The following is a 24,283-nucleotide window of genomic DNA, read 5'->3' on the forward strand; positions in this document are numbered from 1 at the left end:
TAACTGTGTTGAGGATGATCGGAAAATCAGGAAGAAAGCTGATTTCTTCTATTTTTATTTCCCCTACCTCTTTTTTCTTTAAATAATATATTAAGCATCTGTCAATGCCACCTCAGCATGGGTGCACAATTGGTACAAACTTTCGCTTGCACGTAGCATTATTGAGTTAGGAAACTAGGGTTAGCGTATTCTTGTTTTAAGCAAGTTGTAATTTTGAGTAAAAAGTTTAACGGGTCACTATCGGATTAAGCAAGTTGACCCACGAATCATGTATTAACGAATCAATCTATTTGGATTTAAATTCATTAACATCAAATCTAAATTCATTAATTTAATATTATATTCGTATTGGATTAGGGTATATATTATCACAGCAAGAACTGAGTTGGCCTAATGTTATATACTATAGAATTTTGTTTTAGGTTTGGGTCGGGCCAGGGCCTATAATCAGGCCCATATAAAAGGGCGAGGATCAGTTTAGGACTTTTAGTAATGTTTCGAGATAGGTACAAGTAGTGGTGTAACTGGATAAAACCTCTCGACTCCGCTAAACCGCCAAACCTTCCCATTTGTCAAAACGCACACATTCACTCGCTGAAAGCTTCGTCACTCGGACAGAAAATGGAGGCTCTGGAGCTCTTCCACTCCTCCACTCTCTTTAAAACCCTTTCCCTCCTCTCCCCATTGGCATTTCCCAAACCTCCCCTTCCTCCCTCTCTCTTCCCTCCAACTCTCCGCTCTCTCTCCCTCTCTCCTCGCGCCCTCTCTCTCCCAAAACGTTATTTTCTTCCCCATTGCCTTTCCCGCTCCCCTCACGCCAACCTACAGCAAGAAGAACAAGGAAAAGTGGAGCTAGAAGAAGAGGAACTCGAAGAATTTGTCGAGGACGAGGAAGAAGGCGATGAATCCAAAGGCGAGGATTTTTCGGATGTCGACGTCGATGCTCTCGAAGAAGAAGCAAGATATGCGTCTCTTCAATACTCTAGCTCGTTGTCGTGTGAATTGAGAATCGGTTAGTCAGGATTTTACATTCTGTATGATTTGCACATGTTTTGTGTGTGTGTATTCATTTATGCTTGTGTTTGTGTATGTGAGTTGATTTCAGAGGACGAGGCGGATGATCAAAGCCGCAGGAATCAAAAACGGGGAAGGCGTAAAACTACGACTACAAGTGTTAGTAGCATCTTTTTGACATGCTGTTATCGTAACATTTGTCTACGTGAAAAACTTGAGAACACAAAGTTCCACTATTTGCATATATAGCTTATATTTTCCGTTATATTTCTGAAGTTCACCGCTGAATTAAATAGAGAACCACACGACCTTTCAAGTTCGAGTAATGGAATTTCTTTTTTGATCAATGGAGTGATGGAATTAAACTGATATTTCTTGATGATACTCAATGGGAGCTTTCTTTTTCGAGTAGAAAAGGAAAATAGTAGTTGCTTGCTAAAATTTGAAAACTTGATGTGCAGATCCCCGACCATCTTCTTCCGAGGGTTACAATTGTTGGAAGGCCAAACGTTGGTAAATCAGCATTATATAATCGTCTTGTTGGGGTATTCAATCATTATTTCTGGCTCCTGACTTTCCGATTAGTATTGTTAGTTTTTCCTTTTTATGAAAACAGAAATATATTGAGATTTCTCGAGGAAAACCTTCTTACAGCATCAACTTCTATAAACAAAGAAGTATTGCCGAATCTCTGATTAGTATAGTTGGTCCCCATACTCAGTGAACTCGCATTGAAAATTACACATATATGTTTTCACATTGTGATAGTTGACTTTCTTCTTTTTTTATTAATATAGGGGAACAGGGCAATCGTGGTGGATGAACCTGGAGTTACTAGGGATCGATTGTATGGTAGGTCTTTCTGGGGAGAGCATGAATTTATGGTAGTTGATACTGGAGGTGTTATCAATATTTCAAGGTCACAGACTGATGTTATGGAAGATTTGGCTATTACAACAACCATTGGTATGGATGGGATTTCACTGGCCTCCAGGGAGGCAGCTGTTTCCAGGATGCCAACAATGATTGAGAAACAAGCTGCTTTAGCCGTGGAAGAAGCAGCTGTCATAATATTTCTTGTAGATGGACAGGTATTTTGTGTTACTAGGCGATTTATATAAAGTGGACAGATGTCGTCTGTTGATCATTTTCTTCAAACTCATAAACTTTCTCTCTGAAATGTCTATGCTTATTAGTACTGTAAAGGGTATGTTCATTTTTGACATGCTTGGAACTTTGAACTCTACTGGTGAATGAGTCTATAATTTTTTTTGGTAAAAACTTGTTCTATTAGGAAATAAATTAAGGTTTGTTGCCAATGAAGCGATCTCTTTGTTTTTATTATCGGTAAGGAAGTGATCTCTTTGTTGGAGACTACTTCCCAAGGTGAATAACATGTTGACATATCACAGGGAGCTCTTTTCCCCCTCAAAAGGTCTTATAAGAAAACAATTCAATCTACAAAGGTGTGATGAGTTAGTTTGACTTTCGGATTCTTGAGGGTGGTAACCAATAGTACAAGCATGTCATAGATGAAGGTTGGCTTTAACCTTGTAAGGGATGGGAATATTTTTTTTTTGATAAGTAAGAGATAAATATTATTGATTTGAGTAAAAAGGCATAGCCCGTCTACATATGAAGTATACATAAGAACACCTAAAGACATTCTAGGAGCGATGAATTAAAGACAGGAAATCATGAACGTTGTCCCCGTTTAGTACATTAGCAGAAAACCAAAGCAGTAAAGTGTGGAGAAAAAAATTATTCAGCTCCGCCATAGTGTGTTCCTTGTCTTCAAAGCAACGCACATTTCTTTCCAACCAAATACACCACATGATACACAACGGGATCATCTTCCACACTGCTGCCACTTGATGATAGCTTTGCATCTTCCTCCAACAACCCAACAAATCCACCACCCTCGAAGGCATAACCCAAGCAACATCAACCCTTTGAAAGATCTCATCCCATAACTCCCTTGTTACCTCACAATGCAGTAAGAGGTGTACTCTCTTGTATACTTGGGCTATGCCTTCTTACTTGGGATAAATTCTCTTATTATCTATCAAAAACAAAAGGATGAAGGTTGGCTGGCTGTATAATTAGGATAGATTTTCTGTGAATAATTTGTTACAATCTGGAAGGGCTTAAATGTTAGCCAGATGCACAAATTTGCAAGGTGCATTTTGGGTGTAAAGAGAGCTACATTCCCCTAATAGACCAAGTTTGCAATGCACGCTCCATGCTCCATCATGCCTTGAAACTAAACCATCACTTTTTTTCTTTGATAAGTAAAAGGAAATATATTAATCATGAAAAGGGCAAGGCCCGAGTACACTGTGGATATACAAAGAGCCTAGCTACAGCCTAAGAGCTGCGAAGAGCAGCATAAAGTTCAGTAAAGGAAGTGCCATTCAGTACAATAGAAGAGGCCCATAATACTAGAGTGTGGTAAAAGAAATCCCTAAACCCTTCCGGAGAACGCTCCCTTTCCTCAAAACAACGACTATTCCTTTCGTTCCAAGTGCACCACATTAGACAAAGTGACACAATTTTCCAAATATCTGCAATTTGCCCCTTTCCCCGAATTCCTCTCCAACATGCCAAAAGTTCAATCACCTTTTTAGGCATTACCCATGCCAAGTCTAGCCTTGTGAAGATGTCATCCCATATGACCGAGACTGCTTCACAATAAAGGAGTAGATGATCCGTTGTCTCACTGTTGTATTTGCACATAAAGCACCAATCTGTTAGGTAGAGGCCACGTCTTCTCAATTTATCCATAGTCAGAATACTCCAATGGGATGCTAGCCAATCGAAGAAAGCCACTTTTAGAGGAACCTTAGTCCTCCAAATGCACTTCCAAGGGCATGCAGTGGAGGGGTGTGCCGAAAGTACCTTGTAAAAGGAACGCATTGAGAAACACTTGTTCCCTGTGGGCGACCAGAGCATATGATCTTCTCCATCAGCATGTGGATTCGACACTTGTAATGCATTGAAAAAGTAAGCAATGTCTCCCAACTCCCAATCTTATGCCGCTCGAGTGAATCTTATTGACCAATGGGTGAAATTAGAGGAGCTGTCCATATTGTCAGCAACTGTGGCCTCCTTATTGAACGCAATCCTGAATAGGGAAGGACAAGTGATCTTTAGGGCTACCTCGCCACACCAATTGTCGTGCCAGAAGCTAACTTGGTTGCCTCTTCCCACCGCCATTCTGTAATTAGTAAGAAAAACTTCCCAACCATTGCATATAAATTTTCACAAACCCACGCCATAAGCCCCTCTTACTGTATTGGAGCACCAACCTCCACGTAAGCTCCCGTATTTACCATCGATTATTTCCCTTCAAAGGGCTTCTCTTTCCTTGTGGTATCTCCATAACCATTTGCCAAGTAGGGCCTTATTGAAAGTTCTCAAGTTGTGGAGCCCCAATCCGCCATTAGCCATAGGTGTGCATACCTTATTCCATTTGATCAAATGGAATTTTTTCACTTCCTCCGAGCTTCCCCATAGGAAATCATGAAAGGTCTTCTCCAATCTATGTGCCACACTTGCAGGCAAGGGAAATATGGAGAGAAAATATGTGGGAAGGTTAGAAAGTGTGCTCTTAGTAAAAGTGATTGCCACCTTTGGATAGGTAGAGTCGCTTCCAACCCGCAAGTTTGCGTTCGATTTTCTCGACCACCCCATCCCACGGTCTTAGATTTATGAGGGGCCCCCAGAGGGAGACCAAGATACTTCATAAGCAGGGATGACACCTTGCAGCCCAGAAAATCAGCCAATTCACTTAGATTATCCACCTCTCTGACTTGAATAATTTCAGATTTTGCAAGATTGACCTTGAGTCCAGAGACGACTTCGAAACATAGCAAAAGAGCCATTAGGGAGTGAATCTGATTAGGGTCCGACTTGCAAAAAATCAATGTGTCATCATCAAAGAGAAGATGGGAAATTGAGAGATTACCATTGGTGGAGCCGCCCACTGAGAAGCCCGAGATGAAACCACCCTCCACCATTCCATTCAACATTCTACTTAGGACATCCATTACTAAAATGAAGAGAAGAAGTGATAAATGGTCCCCTTGCCGCAGACCCTAGGAGCTATTGAAAAAACCTTTAGAAGTGCCATTCACCAAGACAGAAAATCTGACGTTAGTGATACAATGTTTCATCCATTGGCACCACCTTTCCCCAAAGCCGTACCTGCCAAGTATGTACATCAAGAAGTCCCAGTTTACATTATTGAAAGCTTTCTCCATATCCAACTTGCATAAAATACCTGAAGTGCCAGCTTTAACCCGCCTTTCCAGACATTCGTTAGCAATAAGGAAGGAATCAAGAATTTGCCTCCCTTTCACAAAGGTGTTTCGGGACTTCGATATAATCTTTCCCATAATTGTACTCATCCGCTGAGCTAATACTTTGGAAATGATTTTGTAGACCCCACCGACCAAGCTGATGGGGTGAAAGTCCTGCACCTCAACTAACCTTGCCCTTTTTGGAATAAGGGCGATGAAAGAGGTATTGAGACTTTGTTCTCTCCCCCAGTTTTGACTTTTCTCCTCCATAAGCGTGATTTTTTCCAATTCAGCTACTACCATTGTTTTCCTTTCCTTCTCATCCACCGTGAGGGCCCCTGTCACTTCTTTATCCTCGAATCTCTGCAGTTCCTGAAAGAAATTTTCTCTTTGATCATTTAGGTTCCCAAAAATTTCCTTGTTCCATGTCCTCAGATCATTTTTCAAGTTTTTAATTTTCCCGGCTAAGACAAAACTGGGTGTGCCCGAGATCTGATAGGAGGACCGCCAAGATCTGATTTTGTCCATAAATCCCTCCGTCTTTAACCACATATTCTCGAATTTGAAATGTCTCCGCCCCTCATGAAGACCCCTGCAGTCTAACAAAAGTGGAAAGTGATATGAGCAAAGCCTAGGGAGGCTTTTTGACATAGGGTGGGGAAGTATGTCTCCCAGGAGGGGGAGACAACAAATCTGTCCAGGCGAGACCATGCCCTCCCGTTTGACCAAGTGTAGTCGCCCCCCCCGGCTAAGGGGAGATCAATCAAATCCAGCTCAAAGAGTAAGGCTGAGAAGTCGGCCATGGCTGACCCCGAATTAGTGACCCCCGACCTTTCACTCGAGAACCAAGTGGTATTGAAATCACCTCCAATGCACCAAGGGCCCTCCACCAGTTGCACAAACCAGCAATCTCATCCCAAAGAAGCTTCCTGCTATTGTCATTGTTCGGACCGTAAACGCTTGCAAAACCCCATCCAAACCCGTCCTCCAAAGACTTGAAGGAACATGCAACCACGAACTCGCCAATGGATTCTTCCACCAAATCAATGACTCTGTTGTCCCACATTACAAGAATGCCCCCTGATGCACCATTGGAAGGCAAGCTAGTCCATCCCACATAAGCACAATTCCATAAGCTTCTAATAATTTTCCTGTCCACATGCTTCAATTTGGTCTCATGTAAACAAACGATGTCAGCCTTCCTATCCCGGATTAAGTTCTTCACTCTAAGGCGTTTGTTCGGGTTATTTAAACCCCGAGCATTCATGAAAGGATCTTGGGCTTCATGGTTCACCTAGGTTCACCCTATCGATAACCCTCTCCCTACCAGTGCTTCCTTCCCGAGAGCCATATTTTACAGAGCATGAGAGTCTCTTTAATTCCCTCTCTCTTTTGTTGTTGGAGCGATGAATGTGAGATTGCTCCGTTGCAATGGCTGTGAAAAGCATTGTCAGTTGGTCCTCGAAGCCGATGCAAGAGATCCCTGCACAATGCTGAGTGTCTTCTACCTTTTTTAGCACCCAATTTGTTTGTGGGTCAGACCACGGTAGTGCTAGGGTCAGAGAACAAATGGGATTGGGATCATCCCCTTCGTTCCCCATTTCAGTGAAAGGCACTAGGTGACCTGACCCTCATTCTCCCTCCCCTTCTTCTTCCTCTTTAGAGCCAAGTTCTACCTCTTCCTCAACTATACAGAGAATCCTAGAAGGAAATTCGAAAGCTTCCATCAAGGAGGGGCCTGCATAGACCACTGGAAGGGGGTAGACTTCTTCTCGCGAAAGCAGAAGACAGCCCAGGGACTCTGTTGGGCAAATCGGCCCTTTCTATGGTGGCATCGACCCTCCGGAGGCCTAAGAGACGACGGCAACTTCATTTACCTCTCCAGACGACTCTATCAAAGACATGGCTGATGCCATTGTGCCCAAAAGCCGTGTGCTGTTGTTGCCGGTAGGTTCGATGGGGCCCTCAGCGCTATCTGTGCTGCCGGTTGGGTTTGGCTGCTCGAGCCTAAGGGAGAGATTCGGACCTGTGGTGAAGTGTTGCCTGGTCGAGCCTTAGGGCTGCCGAGGTGATGGGCTGGCGTGACTTGGGAGTTGGGCTGCCGGGTTGCAGGCCCAATCCAAGTAGAAGGGCTGGCCTGAGAGTGAGGGGGTTGAGGGCTTAAAGCCCATGACTGAGGGCATAAAGCCTGTGCTGGTGAGTGAGGGGCCTGAGGGCTTTTAACCCTCTGAGGGCTCAAAGGCCTGTTGAGCCCAGAGCCTAACGAAGGCCCTTTTAGCTTAGTGCTTGACGAAGGCCTGTTATAAACTCTTTTCTCTGCCCTTGCAGAGATTTGCCTTCCCATTTTGGGAAATAAATCTTCTGAAGCTTTCTGGAGTGCAGCAGACGTAAACTCAGTGGCCTCCCTGCCCAGTCCCATTGCCATGCCCAGACCCATATCTACCTTTTTCATCAAAAGGGCAACTTCCTGAAGTACACCCGAAAGTTTAGCTTTGACATCCCAGAAAATCCCTTCTATTTCTCCTAGCTTTGTACCCTTGTCAAAAAGCCCCTCCAGGTCCACTAGGCACCAGACAAGACCGCGGTGTAAGAAACCGACTTCCCATCCAAAACGGAGCACCCTCTGAGTGCGCCACCACACATTTGGCTACTTTTCTGAGATTGTAGGCAAAATCCTCCCAGCCGCAACTCTTGGCGCCTTGAGGGATGATTAGAGCCTCTTCTCCTGCCATTGTTGAACTCCTCCAATTGAAGGTAACAGCCCCTAGCATTTCTAAGGAGTTGAAGGGTGAGGACCCCGTTACCAACCCTCAGCTTTTTGAAGAAGTTTTCATGCCACCTAGTCTCGGTGGCTTCCACCACCATTTTCACCACCCATGAAGCCGCCGCTCCATTGTTGAGTAGGAAAATAACCATACGTTTGCTTTTCTCGAGGATACGAAAACAGTTTACACCCATCTTCGAGAAGATGAAGGTTTTTGACTCCACAGTAAATTGCTTACTACCTTCCATCGCAATTGGGTAGGGTAGATATTGAAAGAGGGGGAGGGAAGGAAGAAAAAGGAAGGGGAAAGGGGTGGAGGAGAAAGGGTAACAGGGAGGAAGAGGGAATCAACTCCGGCGAGGGGCGCCGGAGTGGGTGTTGATAGCATGCATGCAGGCACGAGGGAATGTGTACGGAGAGAATAGAGGCTAGGTACCATCAATGTAACACTTCATGAACTATCTGTTAAACCATCACTTATGGGGGGACTGTTAATTTGAAGGTATATTTGTTCTTTATTGTATAAGTGATGGTTTGTTTCTCTCTTTTCTTTTTTCAAGTAAACAATCGTTCTACTCATCTGGAAAGTTTTTTTTTATTCCCCAGTTATTGTCTTTTGAATGGGCAAGCTAATCTAATTTTTGTACCACAAAGATTTGATGATAATGCTGAACAGGCAGGTCTGACAGCAGCGGATGAGGAAATTGCTGACTGGCTGAGGAAGAACTACTCAAATAAGTTCGTCATTCTTGCAGTTAACAAGTGTGAATCTCCACGTAAGGGAATGATGCAAGCATCAGAATTTTGGTCCTTTGGGTGAGTTTTTCTTTTACAGAAAGAGTATTGGAATTCTATCAAATGGCAAGTGCGTATTAGTTAATAATGCGAGTTGTCTATTTATAAAATGCTGAATCATTTTGTACACATATATAATGTAACAAGCTTGTGATTATATGTGTTATTGCACTGTTTTATTACATATGTGCATGATTGTGAAATTACACCTTAAGCACCAAGTAGCGTCAGTTCTTGTGCTGCATAAAATTTGATAACATCAAGCCTGTACTGTAACTCCTGACACTTGAACTGCATTGTTTTCTTAATAAACATAATGATTTTTGTTTTGATACCGTCTTGTAGTGCTATTTGAAAGCACTCTCTGGGTTAACATCAAAATCTGTCACTTGGTTGAGCTTTGTGATTTTTGATCGATGGAGTAATGCAGTTCTTTTGCAATTTTCTTTTTCCCTGGGTAAAAGTCGCTTATGCATTTAAATGGGAACTGATTTCTTGACAGTAAAAAGCTTCCATTTTAAAATGCATAAGAAACCACAGTTATCTATCATAAAGCTTTCACTCTTGAGCGGATTTTTTTTTTTGTCAAATTTTCATTTAGTTTGTCTGCTGTATTTTGTTGGTTTTGGTGGAGGGGTCTCAATGATGAAAATTGTCAAAAAAAGGTGGGCAGAGGGATTTTTTTTTTTTTTTTTTCCATTTTTTCTTCTTCCTGTGACTGTTTTTCAGTTTCTGAAAATTTGTTCCTTAGACAAGCACAGAAAACAGTCTTAGGACTAGATGTCTTTCCTCCACTGAGAAGTGGCAGTGATTGATACTGATGACTTTATGTTCAATTAGGGGTGAGAATTTTTCTGTCCAGACCGAATTCACCCCCCTAGTCTGTCCAGACCGAATTCTCCCCTAGTCGGTCTCGGTCCATGGTGTCTCCAAAATTTGGTTTTCGGTCCGGTTTTGGGGTGTGGGTTTTTTGGACCAGACCGGACCGAAACTGACCAAATCACTTACATTTAAATTTTTTTTTATATATAATATATTATTTTATATAGTAGTTATATAAGTTAATTATGTAATTTTTTCTAATCTATTACCATTGACCATATAAAATGTAAAATAATATATGCTATCAATTAACTAATATATTATACAATAAGTCATATGATAATATATGTTATTATATGTAGATACATACTCTACTAAAGTACTAAGTTAGTAACTATTAACATCATAAATATATTATGTAATTATAATTAATTATTTTTTAATTAGTTAATTACATAATCCACATTAAGAGGTCACTAATTTTGATTTTACTAATTTAATTAATTTTTTGTATTAATTTACCTACCAAAAAAAGAAAAGATGAAAAAATGTTCTTATATATGACTGAATCTGACCAAATTGTACTGACCGGACTGGTATTCCTTAGGGTACGGTCCGGCCAGCTCCGGAAAAAGGGTGGACCAAGATTTTTGGTCCATGACTCCACCCTGAACCAAACCGGACCAAACTGGACCGATTTTACCCCCAAGTTCAATCATTCCGGGTATTCAATTAATCACTTTTAAGTGTAATCCTTTTTTTATTGTTGGATATTTTGTCTTTTTTAATGATGAATCTTCATTTTAAATGGTTGTACAACTCCTTGCTAACAGTAGTCATAAGTATGATCTTCTCGCCTTTTAAGTTACATGGATTTTTTTGGCAGACTTACAGGTTTTTCCAAGACAAGTTGAGTGGCTAGAAATTTAGATAGACATAATTTCACTTGCGGTTAACTTTGGGATCTGTTTAGTATCTACTCTCTCTCTCTCTCTCTCTCTCTCTCTCTCTCTCTCTCTGTGTTTGTGTGTCAACAGTGTTGGCTATTACATTGGATTTGTAGTATGTCTTTCATCATTAATACAATCTGTTTGTATCATCAACATTGTAGCATATATGTGGTGGACTTAAATTCTCTGTATCTTTATGAATCTGGTTCTAATTACCTCGTTTTTTGGTTGATCAACTAGGTTTTCCCCACTTCCAATATCTGCTCTGTCTGGGACGGGAACTGGAGAACTTCTTGATCTTGTTTGTTCAGGACTTCAAAAAATTGAGGTTCGTCACTATGAATGTAGTATTAGTACTGAGTTCTGATCAAATTGGCTATCTTCAACTGTTTAACATCTATTGGTTATGGTCAAAGGATCAATGTTTGGGATCTTTTCATGGTAGGCTTGTTGATAATTTCATGGGTACAAGTCTTCTGTAGTTTGCAATTTTAAAAAAATATTGCACCTTCTGGCCATTATAGACTGTAATGTACACACTTGAAACCCCCCCCCCCCCCCCCCCCCTCTTCCTCTTCTCCTTTTTTTCCCAAAAAAAGAGGAAGAAAAGAAGGTATAAGCAATACATAAGCCTGTACTTCTCTTGTGCATTTAAATTGTTTTTAATTTATTATATCATCTGCTTATTCTTCTATATAGGGTCCAGAGAATCTTGAGGTAGAAGATTATGTTCCTGCAATTGCCATTGTTGGCCGACCGAATGTCGGTAAGAGTAGCATTTTGAATGCATTGGTTGGAGAGGATAGAACAATTGTTAGCCCAATCAGTGGTACTACTCGGGATGCTATTGATACTGAATTTACTGCACCAGATGGCCAGGTTTGATTAGTTTACAATTTCAATTTGTCATTGACCGCTACTGCAGTTGTGTTTCTGCTATTACTTTTTAACTTCTGTATAGCTAGGTGTATTTTATTAATTGGTATGAGCCAAATAATCTATCCAATGTTGGGAATTGCTATACCAAAATACTGTCAAGTAAATAGGACATTTCTAGAATATGCTTATAATAATTTATTTCTAGAAGGGGACAAGTGCACTAAATTTTTCTATTGTGTAGCCAACTCTCATCGAAAAACCAACGCCATTGAAGTCCTACACATCGAAGAGAGGATTATCTCTAATAGGGTAGCCATCAAAGAACACATCGTTCACTTTTATGAACAGCTTCTTAAAGAGCAACACCCTTGGCGACCTAAGGTAGATGGACTTACTTTCGACTCTATCGATGCACCAAGTGCAGCGTGGTTGGAAAGGCCGTTTGAAGAGGAGGAGGTGTGCACTGTTCTAAAAGGGATGGTAAAAGACAAGGCCCCAAGTCCCGAAGGTTTTACGATGGCATTCTTTCAAGCTAGTAGGGACATCGTCAAAGAGGATATTATAAAGGTATTTCTCGAATTTCACTCTTTCTTGAAATTTGAGAAAAGTCTCAATGCCTCTTTCATTGCCCTGATTCCAAAAAGGGCAAGGTCGATTGAGGTGCAGGACTTTCGCCCCATCAGCTTGGTGGGTGGGATCTATAAAATCATTTTCAAAATGTTAGCCCGGCGGATGAGTGTAGTTATGGGGAAGATTATTTCGAAGTCCCAAAATGCCTTTGTAAAAGTGAGGCAAATTCTTGACTCCGTCCTTATTGCTAATGAATGCTTGGATAGCAGGGTTAAAACTGGCAATCCAGGTATCTTATGCAAACTAGACATGGAAAAAGCCTTCGATCATGTAAATTGGGACTTCTTATTGTACATACTTGGCAGGTACGACTTTGAGGAAAGGTGGTGCCAATGGATAAAACATTGTATCTCTATAGTAAGATTTTCTATCCTGGTGAATGGCACCCCCGAAGTTTTTTTCAATAGCTCCCGGGGTCTGTGGCAAGGAGACCCTCTATCCCCTCTTCTCTTCATCTTAGTAATGGATGTCCTAAGTAGAATGTTGAATGGAATGGTGGAGCGTGGTTTCATCTCGGGCTTCTCAGTGGGCGACTCCACCCATGGTAATCTCTCAGTTTCCCATCTTCTCTTTGCTGATGACACATTGATTTTTTGCGAGCTGGACCATGATCAAATTTGCTCCCTAAGGGCTCTTTTGCTATGCTTCAAAGCTGTCTCAGGACTCAAGGTCAATCTTGCAAAATTTGAAATTGTACAAGTCGGTGCGGTGGATAATCTAAGTGAATTGGCTGGTTTTCTGGGCTGTAAGGTGACATCCCTGCCTATGAAGTATCTTGATCTCCTTTTGGGGGCCTCTCACAAATCCAAAGCTATGTGAGATGGGGTGGTAGAGAAAATCGAACGCAAACTTGCAGGGTGGAAGCGACTCTATCTATCCAAAGGAGGCCGAGTCACTCTTATTAAGAGCACTCTTTTTAACCTTCCCAAATATTCTCTCTCCCTATTCCCCTTGCCTACAGGTTTGGCGGATAGATTGGAGAAGACCTTTCGCGATTTCTTATGGGGTAGCTCGGATGATGTGAAAAAATTCCATTTGATCAAATGGGATAAGGTATGCACACCTATGGCTAATGGAGGTTTGGGGCTCCGCAACTTGAGAATCTTCACTAAGGCTCTATTGGGTAAATGGTTATGGAGATACCACAGGGAAAGAGATGCTCTTTGGAGGGAAATAAACGATGGCAAATACAGGAGCCTATGGGGAGGTGGGTGTTCCAATGTAGCAAGAGGGGCTCATGGAGTGGGTTTGTGGAAATTCATACGCAATGGTTGGGAAGCTTTTCTTACTAATTGCAGGATGGCGGTGGGACGAGGCAACCAAGTTAGCTTCTGGCATGACAATTGGTGTGGCGAGGCAGCCTTGAAGATCACTTTTCCTTCTCTTTTCAGGATTGCATTCGATAAGGAGGCCACAATTGCCGACAATATGGATAGCTCCTCTAATTCCACCCATTGGTTAGTAAGATTCACTCGAGCAGCACAAGATTGGGAGTTGGGAGACATTGCTGATTTTTACAGCGCGTTACAAGTGTCAAATCCACAAGCTGATGGAGAAGATCATCTGCTTTGGTTGCCAACAGGGAACAAGCGATTCTCAGTGCGTTCCCACTACAAGGTAATATCGGCACACCCCTCCACTGCATTCCCTTGGAAGTGCATTTGGAGGACTAAGGCTCCTCTAAAAGTTGCCTTCTTCGGTTGGCTAGCATCCCATGGGAGTATTCTGATTATCGACAAACTCAGAAGACGTGGCCTCTACCTAACAGATTGGTGCTTCATGTGCAAACACAACAGTGAGACAGCGGATCATCTACTCCTACATGGCGAAGTAGTTACGGTCTTATGGAATGACATATTCACAAGACTAGGCTTGGCATGGGTAATACCTAGAAAGGTGATTGAACTATTGGCATGTTGGAGAGGTGTTCGGGGAAAGGGGTAGATTGCAGACATTTGGAAAATGGTAACACTTTGTCTAATGTGGTGTACTTGGAACTAAAGGAATAGTCGCTGCTTTGAGGATAAGGAGCGTTCACCGGAAGGGTTCAAGGATTTCTTCTACCACACTCTAGTATTATGGGCCTCCTCTATTGTACTGAATGGCACTACCTTTACTGAACTTCATGTTTCCCTTTGCAGCTCTTAGACTGTAGCTAGGCTCTTTGTATACCCCTTGTGTACTCGGGCCTTACCTTCTTTATGATTTAATATATATCTTTTTACTTATAAAAAAAATAATAATTTATTTCGGGCTGCACGTTGATGTCTAGCTGAGGCCCTTAACTGGTTATCTCAAGGTTTTCTTGTTTGTTTTTTCTTGTTTAATATGGAAATATAAGAACAGGTCTTGCTTATTGAGTAATATGATCTCAAGTTTGTTGGTTTGCATGAATTAAAATTGTATTGTGCTATCAGACCAGTACTCTTTATGTGCTTCAAGATTGTTTGAATAGGAGACTAAGACCTATAAATCTATGAATCATCAATCGAAGTGAAAAATGATTTTACTAAACTTAGATCTCACTTACTTTAAAATGTTTGCTTGTTTTCAGAAGTTCCGGCTTATTGATACTGCTGGAATCAGAAGAAGGGCAGCTGTAGCTTCGTCAGGCAGTATGACAGAGACTTTATCAGTGAATCGAGCATTTCGTGCAATCCGTCGTTCTGATGTTGTCGCTCTTGTCATTGAAGCCGTGGCTTGTATCACAGAACAGGTACTTTGGCCATGTATCTTTCTGGGTCGTAAGCTTCATCATGCTGTAAGAACATACTTAGGCTTTTCTGCCATATTTGATGCCTATGGTGGATTTAACAGGCTGTAGGACAAGCCCATGGGCTGTCTGCCTTATTTTGTGATGGGAACTGCATTTCATCTTGTTGCCACATGTGCTAAAATAATCGTGCCTGTCACGAATTGATCGAATTAAAATTGTGCTGGGAACCACAGGATATCCGGGATCTATTTTCATTATGTTAGATCTTGGGTGCAATAGATTTTTGCCACTACTGACCTGAAATGTGATGTGTTCATTTAATTTCAGAATTATGATGGCGTTTGAAGTGTATTAGGTGAAGGTAGATCTTAATTATTCGAACATATGAAGTGTTTATATCATATTTTTGGACGGCATGAGAATTTTGCTTCCATGTGCATGAAACAAAAAAAAAAAAATTGAGGTATGCAATGAATTTATGTTGCTATGGTTCAAAAGGTGATGAGCACTAGAGCAAGAACACTCTTGGAAACAATGCATCCATAATTAAGGTTTTGGCATGTGCATCCTTTGCCAGTATTTCCCTAAAATCCGTCATTTTTAATGTTAATCTATCTTGTTATATAAGCTTGTGGGCTTACTATTGTCTATAAGCTTAACACACACTAGCATCCCCCATCGTGTTTTATCCTGTCCAGCAATCTTGATCCAAGTCTAAGGCTTACTCATGCAGAATAGATGAAATTATCAGAAAAAGAGAGCTCTGGTACCATGTTTTGGAACTGAAACGTGAGCTTTGTCAACTGCCAACTTCATATGATATCCCTCTTGAAACAAACTTCTAAATGAGGAGAGTCAGCCATGGAGTTGCTGGATTCTCCATATTTATCATAATAAATTTGAATTTCAGATTGCCCTTGTGAAGACATTACTATTTTGACAGAATGTAGAAAGAATGGGAATTCCATCTATGCTTCTTCTAGCACTTATGGCCATTGTTTCCAAACCTGTTCCATTGACCATAACAGGATGAGTATGATAAAAATTTTGCGTTTTCAGCACCATCAGCCTGTGACTTGTCATATATGAAACCAAGAAAATTAAAAAGTTAAAAATTTCATCAATTATTTGCAGAAATGTAAATCTAATCAGTAAGGATGGCATGAAATAATTCAGAATCTGTTCTAAAGAGCTTGTACGTAATGCTTTATATGTTAAGTGTGTATACTCAATTAATTTCGTGTGTTCTGAAAGATTCAATTGCCTGGCCATCTCCAGGCATTTCTTAACAGAAACCTGATTATCATGATTATTGGTTATTTTTTGAGTTGGGTTCAGGATGGTCGGAAGATACAGGTGTTTTGAAAGTAAAGAGTCTTCTTTCAAAATACCTAGACTGTATAATAGTTCACTACACAACCAACCTTTGGTGAGTAATATTGATTATTAGGTATAAGAGCCAATGTTGGTGGATTTGTACCCTGTCATGTATGAATCATACAGTATGATTTTAAACATCAAATAGAGAAAGAAAAGCAGATATGGCAGTTGCAAATGTTGTAGATCACCTCTTTCCCTAACCAGTGACTTTCTTACCTTGCTGTCCACTCTATCTATTTGTTTTTGCCTCCTCAAGAACTCATTGATGCTGCAGAGAGTTGTATAACTTGTATTTGCTCCTTTTTAGTTGTTTTAGATTTGTATATAAAAAAAAGTTATTTTTGACTGCATGGACTGCCCTTCTGATTTTTTGAAGTCTAGTTTTTGCTCTTTTGCCTTTTTATCAGGTGACATGTGTGATGTTTTCTTTTCACCAGCAATTGATTTTTCATTATATTGTATTGTATTTCCTGAGTGGCTTAGGATTGCAAGATCGCTGAAAGGATAGAAAGAGAAGGAAAGGGGTGCCTGATAGTAGTTAACAAATGGGATACAATACCACATAAAAATCAGCAGACTGCCACATACTATGAGCAAGATGTTAGAGAGAAGCTTCGTGTTCTTGATTGGGCGCCTATTGTTTATTCAACTGCAATAGCTGGTCATAGTGTTGAAAAGTATGTTCAACTGAACTATTATCTTTAATTTCATATAGTACAGTCTGGTTGCATTGTTTACCAAATTCCACCCTCAAGTGACCCCTATTCTCCGCTGGTCACTCGCTCTCAGAAAATGTAACACCCCAAGGTATGAAATGTCACGTACATTCGTGCATAATGGTGTTTCATAATATAAAGCTAAAACACAAAAATAACGTAAACTAGTTCTATGTACCAAAATCACTTATTCTACTGTCTTATCATAACTAGACCCATGTGGTACTAACACTCATTCATGGTCCAAGTCTAGAAGAATAATCTACTCCCGGCACTCTTGCTCTATATCCATGCAATCATCATCTGGGACATTTAAAACATCGTACTGTAAACTTAGCTTAGCTTAACATTAGGCTTAGTTTTGAAAACTTTCATACATCTACATACGCGCACATAGCATATAGAATATTCATTAGTGGCATAAGCGGAATCAAACATAATCATGGCAATACATGTGACATGGATGCATGAATAACTGACCCCATGCTTTTCCTATCATTCGTGCATAACTTATTCATCTTGTCTTTCACTTACTTAGTGGCTATTATGATAATGTATGTGCATCGGTCCAATTGTCGTTGACCGCATAAATCATAGCATAACATATGGTGAACCACACTTAGTTCTGTGGCACCTCATACATCATAGCATACATATGGTGAACCACGCTTAGGTCCTTAGTACTGCATATATCATAGCATACATATGATGAATCATGCTTAGGTCCTTAACGTTAGGCTTAATTTTGAAAACTTTCATACGTCTACATACACGCACTTAGCATATAGAATATTCATTAGTGGCATAAGCTGAATCAAACATAATCATGGCAATACATGTAACATGGATGCATGAATAACTGACCCCTTGCGTTTCCTATCATTCGTGCATAACTTATTCATCTTGTCTTTCACTTACTTAGTGGCCATTATGATAACGTATGTGATAAGTCCAATTGTCGTTGACCGCATAAATCGTAGCATAACATATGGTGAACCACACTTAGTTTTGTGGCACCTCATACATCATAGCATACATATGGTGAACCACGCTTAGTTCCTTAGTTCCGCATATATCATAGCATACATATGGTGAATCATGCTTAGGTCTGTGGCACCGCATAATTCATATGGTGAACCATGCTTAGGTCCGTGGCACCATATAAAATCATAACATAGCATATGGTGAAGCACACTTAGGTCCATGTCACCGCTTACAGTGTAACATAGTATATGGTGAAGCATGCTTAGGCCTGTATCACCAATTACATCATAACATACTTATGGTGGACCATGCTTAGGCGGCTTGCACATCCACACATGAATTCTTACTTATCTTATCATGATGCATATGAACATTTTTGCTTCATGACTTCCATGGCATAAGTTACTCATATGCATGACATAGCATTGATCACAGCATATTAACAAGAATTTTACATAATCATTTCATAAACTACATAACATGGCATGAGCATGACATGGCATAGCATAACATAAGCATTCCATACATAATGTAACAGACTAATATTCAGCATAGCATATGTAAGTGCATCATACACATGATCATAATTCACTGAGGGTTTGTAAAGAGGGCTAACCTTGAATTGGCTGTACATAGCATAGCAAAAGTGAACAACTCTTTTTCATGCAGACTATAATAATTACAGCACACATAAAAGTTATGATCATGCTGCTTATCTCTTTGTGCTGCATATTGAATCCTACTTTGTAGCTCGTTACTGAGAGAAAAGGGAGGTGCGACGGTGGGTTTGGGTGCCCGGACTGCATTGCAAAATTCATGGTGGCTTCCTCTGTTTGCAATGGCAAAGTTCAGGACAGTGAGAGTCTGACGGAAAGTGGCTGACTGGCGGTTTCTGTGGTTGCCAAGTGGTGTTCCGACTTTCTCGTTGGTGTGTTCTGTGGTTTCTGGCAAGGTGGCTGCGGTTTGCTGTGAGAGTGGGTTGGCTGGAAAAATGGATGTCTCGGGTTGCTGCGATGAAAGAATGGTAGCTTGGTTGTGGCTTGTGGCTTGCTGTGGGAAGAAATTTTGATTTCACTGAGGGTAGGTTCTGGCCATGAGGGCTTGCCAGCATGATGGAGGAAATTTTGTGGAGGAAAGAGAGGATTTGTAAGTGAGGGTTTTGGCACTCAAATCCGCCGGTTACCAATTAGGAAATTATTCAAACTAGGAAATCAACAGAGGGATATATGGGCTTGTAGAGAGTGGAAGAATCCCACTCAAATAAAATTACCACCTCAACATAAAAGCAGATTTGATTAAAAATACTAGAAATACTGATAATAATAATAATAATAATTCTAAACCCTAATTTTGAACCCGTATGTTACAGAAAAGGCATTACCATACATGAAATATGAGTGTCTTTGCATAAAAGGTCCTAGGGCCTACATTGATCGCCTTATCCTCTTGCTGAATGCAGGATCATTGTCTCTGCTAGTACAGTTGAAAAGGAGAGGTCAAGAAGACTTGGTACTTCCATACTAAATCAAGTTGTACGGGAAGCTGTAGCTTTTAAATCACCTCCAAGGACCCGAGGTGGCAAGAGAGGACGCGTTTATTACTGTACTCAGGTACCTTTTCTTTATGCGATATCATGTTTATATTAGTTCTCTATGTGTATTGTGGGGGTTTTAATGCATAATTTTAGTATGCTAGAACTGAGATACTGAACTAAATTCTAGCAAAAACTAGTTTCCTTCAACTCCTGCTATGAGGCTCATGCCTCATGGACCTCTAGTACAGCCCTTTCCAGCTAATTCGAATATAATTACTAGATTACCCATACTTAAAAATCCTAGAAAACTTGATTAAAACTAAGCCAGAAACTTTTTTATGCAAATAAACATAAGAATAAGACTTTGTAACTAAAACAGCCTAACAAGGTTGCCGATTAGACCCCATATTGTAGGGAGAGCAGTTGGGAACTATTTCTGGGGATAATGTTGTTCCCTTGGTTTCTCCTCTTCCGACAAACAACATAGTGGGTTCACCATCAGATATATATACATCCAGTGTACTTGGTTACTCCTACTGATATATATATATATATATAATATTTTTACTTAAAAAAGAAAAAGAAAAAGACCCCACATTGAAACTAGGCCAAAAAAAGTAATCACTTGCCGTGGTGGGGCTGGTTGAATTGTTTTATAAACCTTTTCTTCTATATTGCCGAGAATGTAATTTAAGAAGTAATCACTTGGTTATCCTTTGTATCTTACTTGATATCCTTTTTCAGGCTGCCATAAGGCCACCCACATTTGTTTTCTTTGTTAATGATGCAAAACTTTTCTCTGAGACTTACCGACGCTATATGGAGAAGAAATTGCGTTCAGACGCAGGGTTTTCTGGTACTCCAATTCGGCTTCTTTGGCGCAGCAGAAGAAAAATGGAAAAAGATGAAGGTCAGTAGGAGCTTTTTTGTAATTACATGCTTGTATCTTTCATGGTTCCCCCCTCCCCATCTCAGTTGGGTCATATTTTTGCTGCCATGCCAACCCCTTTGGGTGTAACGTTGCATGTCCTCTTCATTTAAAGGTTTAAGTACGAAAACAATTTATAGGTTGCCTAACTGTTTTCGTACTTAAAACAGTTGTTTTCGTACAAAACCTATATGGGTTTTAGCTATAGGTTTTGTTACTTTTAAAATAGAAACAATTTATAGGTTTTGCATGATTATCTTTTGACTCCCTGTGTTTTCAATTCTATCGTTTTGCTCCCTAGGTTTTACAATTTTGTCAATTAGGCCCCTCCATCAGATTTCTGCTAACTAATCTAACAAAATTGCTGGGCACGGGGCAGATGATGGAGGGATCTATTGATAAAATTGCAAAACTAGCAGAGGAAAACAAGAAAATTGAAAACCTAATAAGCATAAAGATGGTTGTGCAAAACCCGGAGGTTGGTTTTTGTACTCAACCCTGTATTTAAAAGTTGGGAGCTTTTGATGATTCCATAAACAAAGAAAACCAGTGTACAATACATTTGGTAGCACCTCTTTTGCACAAAGCTGCCTATACACAGACTCACAAAAGCATGATGTTGCATGTCCTTTTTATGGTATGTGTTTCTTCAGTTGGCACAAGAATGCTGGCCTGTTATTTATTCACGTATGGTTTTGCATGCATGCCTGCTTGCATTTGAAATACGTCATGTTAGGTGATGATCCCATTCTTGATACCAGTGATGATACACATACTATCTTTTTTACAACCCCTTTTGCAACTCTTTTTTAAATAGAAGGCAATTGTGTAAAACTGAAATTCTCATTAAAAAAGACTTTAGTATTTTTTGAAAAGTTGCACTACTACATTGCATAGTTATAAAATAGTTGTAGGAATATCATTATTCTTCGTGATACTTTAGTTTGTGCCTTTGAAATGTCTTGTAAAATGGAATCAGTTCCATTTCCTAACGATTTTTATTATTTCCAGAAGAGAGAATTTTACTTACAATTATTAAAATCCCACTAAAATGTATAATGAAGTTTAAACGGCTATGGTTTTGTTTACAGGCAGAGCTGAAACAATGACACAAGCAAATTTGGTTGCGCGTGACAGAAATTTGGCATTAGCTTCATGACTAAACAAGATTCTTCCCATCCCAAACAACCAAGCTTTTCCTCCCCATCTCCCTGCTGTTGAGTAAAAAAGGGTTGTTTTCAAGGAAAAATTCATGCCAGCTTGCTATTGCCATCCAATGGCTGATTATCGAATGGTTGAGGAGAATCCGGAAAGCTGCTTGAAAATTCCCATGCTTCTCTTGCTGATTGGGAATGGGTGTTAATTATAATTCCGCTGCGAACCAGCAAAATAAAAGGAGTGACAGTGCGTGCTCTTCTCCTGATTGGTGATGCTGGTCATGTGAGCTTGTATGTAAATCAGATATTTAAATCTATAAGAAAGGAGTGGCTTACATTATACCTGGTACATTTGATGACGAACTCTCATAACTATATTGTTGCTGCTATGAATTGACAGGAGAGCCCATTACTTTGGGGATTGGATCAAAATAGACCCGTCCCCATCGTTTGGAATCTGAGTTATGTTTTCTTTCTTGCACCATCTTCCTTATTGTCGGTACACTTAATGATCGGCTCGCCTTATTCATTTAAGCCCACCGTCGATTTTAGCTTTGTGGTTTTCCAGCTTCATTCCCTCTTTATGGGTTCTTCTCTCATCACTGTCACTCAACTTCTATTTTTAAGGAAGTGTATCCAAGTGTCCAATCCATTTTAGAGAATTCTAGGCTCTAGTTTCACTCGTCCTTAAACATGTTTTCTTCGTTTAGAGAAAGACGTTATACATCTAAAATATTAGTGTCCATAAGGTTTGGATTTGGTTATTAATATTCTCTAGTCTGCTCCCATTGTTAGAATGAAGTTTTGTGGCATTCAGCCTACAACTTGTTCGACATTTTCTGTGCTCTTTTGATCATGACGCATTGAATTTCATCCGATTCTTGTAATTCACATGTAAATTCCACCTTATGGACTTCCCTAAAGACTATTTATCTATTATCTTATAAGAATGGGTATTAACCTTTGATTATCATCTTATGAATAGCTTCTACCGCTTTTTGCAACCTATTCCCTCTACTTGGATGTACAATAGGCTACAGATTATTGGTATATTTAATGGATGTATTTAATGGATGTATCGGCAGACATGCAAACAGAAGCACGATATCCCCATGTGGGTTTGATTTATGACTTGACTGTCTTGCTTCAGTAGTTGGCTGCCTGCCCTTGTTCAAATTTAATGAAGGTTGGTGTATGGGCGTGTTCTCATTTATTTATTTTTTGAGTTTTATCATGTATGAAAAATGCACTCTCCATGTCTCACAGTAACAATATTGTGCAATTAATGGGAAATTTTGAATCCTAGGATGTTCCCATAGTCCCATGAAACTCATTGGCAATTGGGATTTTATACAAGTTGGACGAGCTTCTCTTATTTCCTGTCCCTATTTTAAAAATTTCAGTGAAATTTAAGGTATAACATGTTGATGGGTTATATGAGATTGGAAATGGAAATCGATAAAGGTTAAATTTATATATAGTATTATATAAAAAAAATTAAATTATAAATTAATGGGATTTAATATGATGCATCAAACTAGTTTATGATAATAAGAAGGGCTAAGTACTTGATTAGTCCCTGGATTTTGCCCTCTTATCTTTTAGCTCCTTTGATTTCCCATTTTATCATTAAGATCCTCAAATTTGGAATTTTTTTCAATAAAAAAATTCATCCAGCTTCCATTAGAAATTAGAATTTCTAAATTTCTAGAAGTAATAAAATTAAAAACAAATTACTTTAAAAATTTGGGACCTGGACAGAGAGTTATCTAATGCTATGTTTGGAAACACAACTGTACTAAAATATTTTCAAATTATTTCATTACTATTAACTAATATTTTATTACTATTATCATATTATTTCATTACTACTTACAAATTACTACATTACTATTTATAAATATTCTTAGTATCCAAACAGGTATTAAGTTGTCCCAGATGTGCTGCTTGAGTTGTAAACCAGGCATAACAGGCACGCAACCTGTGTTTACAAATTACTTATTATTTTTTGAGAAAAATCTATTTATCATTATTTTTATCACCATTCTCTCAATATCTTTTTAAGTGGTATTAAATGATAGATATACAAATAAAATATAATAAATAATTTTCAATTATTTAATGCTACATCACATAATAATGAAAAAAAAATTGATAAGTATTATTACTCTTAAAATTTTTTAAGGTGGTATGCCAAATCAGATTTCCTTTAGAAAAATCTAATCGGAAAACAGACACAGGGTTTTAATGGAAAAATTCTAAATTCTAAAATCCAAAAATCTTAATGAGAAAATTGGAAACTGAATAGGCAAAGAGATAACAATAGAAAACCTCAACCGACTCATGAAATACTTTAATTTGAATTTTATTATCCCAACTACTTCCTGCTTGTCGTACTTAAAAAAAAAAAAAAAAGAACATGGAAAATAGACAGCACGCATGTGATTCCCAAATCCTAGCATTGAATCAGAATGGACCAAGGCCAAATATCAGAAATGAGTCCATTGAATTAGAAGAAAGACAATCAGCAAGCAAAAACAGTGCTATTATACTCCCCATTTCAATCAATCTTTATCTGTTCAAATAATACCAAAAAAAAAAAAAAGAATCAAGAGATTATGAAGGAGTGATTAATGTTTATCCGTGGAATGTGTGAGACATCCTAATTCCTACGCTGTCGTGTCTCTGCATTTCAGTTATATTATGTACAACC

At 39.4% G+C, this 24,283-nt stretch overlaps 1 protein-coding gene across 2 annotated transcripts; it reads left to right on the forward strand.

Annotated features, from left to right (window-relative positions):
• Window positions 1-529: 529 nt before the first annotated feature.
• LOC122292094 (GTPase Der) lies at window positions 530-22,054 on the forward strand. 2 transcript variants are annotated; one of them, XM_043100310.1, is made up of 12 exons: window positions 530-1,012; window positions 1,106-1,173; window positions 1,476-1,559; window positions 1,812-2,105; window positions 8,756-8,895; window positions 10,887-10,974; window positions 11,346-11,525; window positions 14,710-14,871; window positions 16,735-16,928; window positions 19,411-19,561; window positions 20,230-20,395; window positions 21,505-22,054. In XM_043100310.1, the coding sequence occupies exons 1-12, from the start codon at window positions 622-624 to the stop codon at window positions 21,570-21,572; spliced, it is 1,986 nt and encodes a 661-aa protein (XP_042956244.1). In that variant the 5' UTR covers window positions 530-621; the 3' UTR covers window positions 21,573-22,054. The 2 variants fall into 2 exon arrangements, with proteins under 2 accessions (XP_042956244.1, XP_042956245.1); XM_043100311.1 differs by having other exon boundaries at window positions 869-1,012; window positions 1,476-1,527.
• The last annotated feature ends 2,229 nt before the right edge of the window (window positions 22,055-24,283 follow it).

The sequence above is a fragment of the Carya illinoinensis genome, chromosome 13, assembly GCF_018687715.1.
Source record: "Carya illinoinensis cultivar Pawnee chromosome 13, C.illinoinensisPawnee_v1, whole genome shotgun sequence".
NCBI classification, from domain to species: domain Eukaryota; kingdom Viridiplantae; phylum Streptophyta; class Magnoliopsida; order Fagales; family Juglandaceae; genus Carya; species Carya illinoinensis.

Coding starts and splice junctions, on each gene's coding strand:
- LOC122292094 (XM_043100310.1), top strand. CDS start 622: ATGGAGGCTCTGGAGCTCTTCCACTCCTCCACTCTCTTTAAAACCCTT. Junction 1,174..1,475: donor GTAAAACTACGACTACAAGT/GTTAGTAGCATC, acceptor CTTGATGTGCAG/ATCCCCGACCATCTTCTTCC. Junction 8,896..10,886: donor TCAGAATTTTGGTCCTTTGG/GTGAGTTTTTCT, acceptor TTGATCAACTAG/GTTTTCCCCACTTCCAATAT.